This window comes from Alligator sinensis, unplaced genomic scaffold (genome assembly GCF_000455745.1).
Source record: "Alligator sinensis unplaced genomic scaffold, ASM45574v1 scaffold297_1, whole genome shotgun sequence".
NCBI lineage: Eukaryota > Metazoa > Chordata > Crocodylia > Alligatoridae > Alligator > Alligator sinensis.
Window position 1 is genome coordinate 2727283 of NW_005841848.1, and position 6890 is coordinate 2734172.

Below are 6890 nucleotides of genomic sequence, written 5' to 3' on the forward strand. Positions count from 1 at the left end.
CTGTTCTTATCCTCCAGCCTCATCCCACAGAACAAACTAACCACATTTCTAGTTACAAGAATGGGCAGGACCACAGCCACAGTTGGATCAATATGGCATATTGCAGTGGCAGATTGATAGCTTAAGAAACATATATTTCCAGTAGTAATAGGTTCAAAAGAACAAACCTTCCCCTCCCCCTCAGTGTAAATCCCTGATACTGTCCAGGAAATACTTTCAAGTATTTGAAACACTCCGCACAGAGTAATTGTGATCATAACAGCTTTAGGTATTACTGTTGCTGTCTTCATGCCTTCAGTTCAAGCAAATAGATGTCACCTCAGTTATATTCACATTATAAGCTCTAAGACCCATTGGTTAGATGCCTAAGTTGACTGCAAGGAGAACAAGGTTCTCCTTGTTCTCTTGATAAGGGAGAGTCTGCATGAAATAAACTTGTATACTTTCTTGCTTAAGGAACATGATGTTTTTGAGGATGATTGCTTAAGAGGTGTTTGATTTAAGACACATCTTTATTCTCACACCACTCTTATATGGAGGCACCTGTTATTATGCAGGCAACCAGCTGTAGTTAATTATCTCAAACCTCGGTATAAGCAGGTCACAGGAAGTGAGCTCCTAAGTCCACAACAACAGACTCATCCTGCTCTCATGAGTGTGAGTACTGTCTTGGACTTTCCCGGTTCCGTCTCCATGGTTAGAAATATGTGAATGTCTACATTTGAATTAACCCTGCAAATTGTTTATTGTTTCACTTGAGTTTGACAAGTACAACACAGGATTTTGACTGAAAGAAAGGGGAGAAGAGTCAGTGGTTGCATGCAGATGTTCATTGGAACCGCCAGAAGTGATTCTGGGAGAGGAAGCAGTACAGGCATTCAGTCTTTAACTACCCCTCTCCTCTGCTCCTTGCATCTTCCCGAGACTAAGAAGATCTCAGTCTGGGCCAAGCACAGGGAGCATCGAGGTAAAGACTCCCATCTGCTCCTCAGCTTGGGAACTCTGGTCTAGGGAGTAGGTAGGGAGCAACAGGTAGCACCGCAAACCCTTAAGACCAGGGAGGAAGGAGCAACTGGACAAATATGGAAGCCAGGAGGGGAAGAAGGTATAAGTGTTCATGTTCACTGTGGTAAGAGAAACTCTCTCACAAGGCAGCTCTTCCAGGTTGAGGTCTGGATTCTCCTAGAAGAGGCATGTTTCCTCAAAAAGAAATTGAGCTAACTCATTTGTACTGGGAGAATAGTGATTCTCCTGGTAGAAAAGTAACACCTTTTCATGGCTACTGTATTGTAAAAAGAGAGTGCAACTTCTTGAAGACCCCAGCTCTTCCTTGATATATTAACAATTTATTTTGGTTTATTCAGTATCTTGGGCATCCAAGATTGCCATCCAGATTAAGCCATGCTACTTACTATACTTTTGTACTACTTTTTTATTTTGAATATTGAATTTTCATGATAAATATGCTGTTTTCTTGAGTGTTCTTTTAAAAGCAGCACCAAAAACTTAATTGGTTGAAAAAGTAAAAGCACCTGTTATTTTAACTAATACTTGGTGGGGATTGAAACGGTTGCTCTAATCATGTGGGATCAAAGCTTCACTGGCGATGCAAAAAGGGTCATTATACTGTTGTATTGGCTGTATGCACAATGACCAGGTATTTAAACAATTTGGTCACTTATGGTATATGGAAAACATGATGCTTCAGGATTTTATATATGTCACATGTATGCCAACCTTTGAATTTGAGCACTTGCTGCTCAGTGAGGCTGTTGTTATGAAGGGTGTTTTTGTCTAATTTGCTATCTTGGCTGAAAGACTGGGCACATGAATTACAAGGCATTTCTGCTTTCTGAGCAGATGACTCCCAAGGTGGCCATATAAATGTTTGTAGTACAAACAGTCGCATGAGTGCGCTGCACAATATTTGTGACATTTTCTCATTCCAGAAGCACCTGTGAAAACAAAAACCTCCACTTGAGAGCACTGTGAAAATGAAACTAAAACGGTCCTGAGTATTATCAACATGAATTTGCAAATATTATTTTTATAGGTTTTTGGGGGTGTTTTTTATTACCTCAATGTATACTATATAGTCTCTATACAGGTCATTGATCACTACATAGAACCCTGCATAACGTAAAGGAAAAGCACTCATTTAAAAATAGCATCTGTATCTAAATATTTTTTTTATTTGGTACTGTTATAAGTGATACTTCAGAGTCTTATAAGTGAAAGAGTATGCAAAAAGATTTCCTTCGTTTCTTCAAGTCATTTTTTGTGTATATTTGACAGCTCTTTGCATATAGTTAACTGTGCCATTTCAGTCAGTCCTCAAGTTGTTTAAATCTTTCACACTGCAGTACTAGAAAAAACACATTATTAAAAGAAAAAATGTACAAAATGACAGAGAAATGGCAGGTGATTCATGGGCAAGAATATCAAGTACAGTTCACTTGGTTTCTATATTAGCAGTGTCCCTTTTAAAATGTATAGAATTAAGATGATGTATGCAGATTGTGTTTTTTCTGATTATCTTTCAGTATAATTTTATACTAGCAAGTATATGGCTTTGTTTCATTGCTAGGTACAAACTCAGTTTTAATATCTTTTTAAAATATCTGTTCTATAGCAGTACCCCAATGAGCTCTGAAATCTAATTTAAAACAAGAGGCAACAGTGGGGATTGCAAGAATTAAGGAGAAGCAGAGAAAAGTGGATAAGGAAAACAGCATGCATAATCATAACCCAGCTATGTGCACAGCTAGATATTTTTTGGTCGGGTTCCTTTTAATTGAAAAATAAAAATAACAGGTAGTTAGCAGCAGGACCTGCTGGTTGTCTTTCTAGGCTTTCTTTGTTAGTTTACCACAGAGCGAGCGTACAAGAGAGATGTGGAAGACAAGATAGTAACTTAAGACTGTGACAGATATCCTTATACCTACTCCAGGCCCTTTATGTGGCATAAGAAATCCTAAAAGTCCCAGTCATAGCCATGAAGGATTCACCCTAATGCAGGTGTTACTTCCCAATGCCAATGTAGCAGGTAAAATGAGGCTCCTGCCAGACATTTATGTTTGTTTTGCTATATATGTGAGTATTCGTGTAACAAAATGTAACAGGCCAACTGGCTACACATTAAAATTATTGTGGGGTAGTTCAGTGCCATAAAGAAATTGTTGTTTTAATAATCAACTTTTTGTGGCTGATTCACCATTTTTATTGAGTGATAAACTGGTTTAACATCTGGTAGATTACAATTTGTCATGCAGTACTCAAATAGTATGTACAACAAGCGAAACACAGCATTATGGCCACTGTGACAGTCATAGGAAGCTATTGTGATGTTATATAGGTCCCCCCAAGTTCTTTAATGTACACCAAGGGAGACTCTCCAGCCACTGAGGCAGCCCAGAATTGAAAGGGTACAAAGTTGGCCCCCTTAACCCTGCTGTCCTTCAGTTGTGTGCTGTACCCCCAGAGTGAATCTGAGTTCAATTTGACTTGGGGAGGCAGGGGAGTCAAATACATAAAAAGGTACTTGTGGAAGATGTTAAAAATGACCATAACTGTTCCAAAGGCTGTCCCTTTCATTGAAGCACAATAGGACATCAGTTCACCATTTGTTTATACAAAAGAATATTGCTACTGGAAGAAACAACATAAAATATGACATTGTGAAATGGTGTCATAATTGGTGTAAAATACAATAAAGTTTTGTAAATTACAGGTAAGAATATTAAAAGACAGTGTGTGATTGCCCCAGGCATACAAAAAGAAGAAATTATTCCCATGATACCACTTGAGAATGTGAAGCATATGAAGCATTAATTATAACTGTACTCCATCCATTGAAATGTTACTACATTTATACTGCCAGCTAAAATGTTTTTTTAATGTTAAAGTCTGTTGCTGAATCATTATGATATGTTCACTAGGGCATATATAGCAGTGCTACGCAATAGTTTATGGCAAAGTAAATGTAGTTGGAAGCATGGACTGTGAAACTGATTGATTTACAGTGAGTGGTACCTGCTAGTAAACTCATGAAGAACTTTGAATATTCAGACCATGAAACACAAATGAGCATTTCCATCATGCAGAGCCTCCAGGTAGCATACTTCTGACCACAATATATACCATGGAATTTATTTTAAGATGATTACAATGTTAGACCCCTTAGCATTGGTGAACAATAGTGCTGGCATATTCAGGGATACTAGCAAATTTATACCAATTATCAGGTAGCAAAAACACCAATATTTAACCCGTGTCTAAACATATAAGTTCATTTTCCCATAGGAATGTATTGGATATGTGGGATAATATATGTACCAAAAATGCAATTATTGAATAATTTTTAAAAAAGAACAGCAACCCCTGGATTAGTGTACTCATCTGAAGGCTTTAAAACGTATCTTGCAAATGCCCTCTCTCACTCTTTAGCTTTGAATTATAATTTTCTTTATAGCAACCTTCACATTATAATGGCAAATCTCTAATTCCTCCAACATTTGAGGTTTTTAATTGATTTTTATGTATGTGTGCGTGTTTAATGTAACTTGTCATTTGGCTTGTCAAACCATTTTTAACATTTTGTTGGGTTTTTCTATGAAAATTATTCGTGTTAGAAAAAAATTATTCATGCTGGTGCCACTTCTCCAGGTTTTAATTAAGGTATCTAAATTTGTTCTTGTTTGAAGACTACTTGAAATACTATAATTCCTTTGATTTTTGTATGTTTAAATTTCAGTCCCAAAGTTCAAACTGAATTGAATTTATTTTGGCCAGAGATTATACCCGTCATACTGTAAACCCTACAAGGTTTTGGCAAGTTGTCTGACCAGTGTAATCTGCTTCCACGCTGGTGAGTGCTTGCAAGTTGGATGCTAGCGTTAGCTGCTGCATTCTCCCATTTGTAGTGCTGTTTTAAGGAATAGTGGATACGTCTACACATGTGCCAAACAGCGCAGTTGTTACTGTGCAGTCATTTAGTACTTGCTTCAGTACTAAACTGGCATTACTGTTCAGTCCCAACATTGCATGGGTTTTTTCCCATGCTACTGTGCAGTAGAGTTTGCATCGCTTTTCATGCCCACCAATGCTACATCGTCATAGCGTCTCATGGAGACGTGACCAATGTCAGCAGTGTACAGTGTCCATCACATATAATTTTTGTTTGGAAAACATGTTTGTGGATTCAGAATTACTGGGAAGTTCCCAGCTTGTATCTTCATCTAGTCCATATTGGGAACTAAATATATTCAGGTGATGGCCAAATTCAAATACTAACATTTCAAGGTCACATAATACATTGATTCTGTTCAGTTAATTATAATCCCTCAACTCACATTTTTCATGATGTGGCATTCATTTTGCTTACAAGAAAAATACCAACAACATTAAACAGAGTGAGAATGGGCTCACTCTATTAGGAGTTTTGTTTCTAGAGAAGATTCATAGATTGTGAGGCTGGAAGGGACCTCAGAAGATCATCCGGTCCGGCCCCCTGCCCCAGGCAGGAAAGACAACTGGAGATTTAAACAGCTCTTCAAGAAGTAAATTATTTAATTTTAGTTCAGTTATCTTAATGAGTAGAATCATGCTGGAAAGGGTAATACTCAGCTCTTAAACAACAGATTTTTTTATACTCCAAGCAGACCTTTACACAGATGGAGGAAATGAGGCAGAGGGTATTCATAGAGAGCTAGGATTGGAACTTAAAGTCCCAGTCACAGCTATCACTTTTAATGGCCATTGAATGCATGATTCTATAACTGTGTGTCTATCTTTTTTTCTCAGCATATAGTATAGGTAACATTAACACTTTTAGGAGGAGTGCTTGATTTTAATGAAAAATTAACATTATCAAGAAGGTATCCAGATCTTAATAGCACTCAGAAAATGGGGTTTTTTTGGTTTGCAAAGTGCTCTTGGAAATGCATTTGTTTGAGCGTATACAGAGAAGCGAGAAGTATCTTTGACATTTCTCTCTTGTGTGTGTCACTGTAGCTCAACTAACACATTAAATAATTTCCCCATTATAAGGAAAACCGTGGTTAGCATATCTTGAAGTTTTCTTGGGAAGCAAATAAAAAAATCAGCTGGAAAAAAAGTACTCTGGGGAAGAAGTCAAACAAATTTCTGGTTCTGCTGTTTTTAGTATTTGGTTTTCTCATTGTTAAAATATTTCTTGAGCTCGCTTCTTTTCCCTTTTTTCAAAGAAGCAAGGAGTTAGTTTGTTGTTTCTTCTTCCCCTAGGATTTCCTGCTGCAGATTTTTACTGTATTTCGAATTCTGATACGACCAGAGATGTTTCCAAAAGACTGGACAGTGATGCGTTTGGTGGCTAACAAGTAAGATTTTTATAAATGGTCATGCTATATGCATAATTAATATTTGAGGTGTATGGGTAAGAGAATACTTGTGTGATGTGTATAATAAAAGATGCAAAAAGATCTTTAAAAATATTTCATTTACAATATTTGGCTGCCCCAAAGTATTTTGTGGTATACTTGTATAGTGATCCAGCATAATTATTAAAAAATCTCTGAAGTTATATTCCTAACAAATTTTTGACATGACTAGTATTTGTTGTCTTGTTGCAAATGAGTTGTTAGGTATCTATAACATGGAACCCACATAAAGATGTGTACAATAATAGAGTTATCAATCATTAATAGGTTTTTTTGTCTGCGTTGTAAATAACACATTGAAACAAAAGTTTGTCTCAATATCTAAAGGTTGATACTGATTTAAAGCTGTTAGCTCCCAAGAAAGAATCAGCTGTTGCAGGAACATAAAAAGAAAATAGTGAATTTAATGCTTATGCAAAGCACCCAAATTGCGGTCTAAATAGTCAGATACAGCATAGGAGCAATGTAAAATTC

At 36.9% G+C, this 6890-nt stretch overlaps 1 protein-coding gene across 1 annotated transcript in view; it reads left to right on the forward strand.

Annotated features, from left to right (window-relative positions):
- DOCK4 (dedicator of cytokinesis 4) overlaps positions 1-6890 on the forward strand; it is a gene marked incomplete at its 5' end in the record, with an annotated part of 280590 nt that overhangs the window by 188581 nt on the left and 85119 nt on the right. Inside the window, one exon of the mRNA XM_025208759.1 lies at positions 6262-6356. Coding sequence (XP_025064544.1) covers positions 6262-6356 — 95 coding nt within the window. The remainder of the gene's footprint in view (positions 1-6261; positions 6357-6890) is intronic.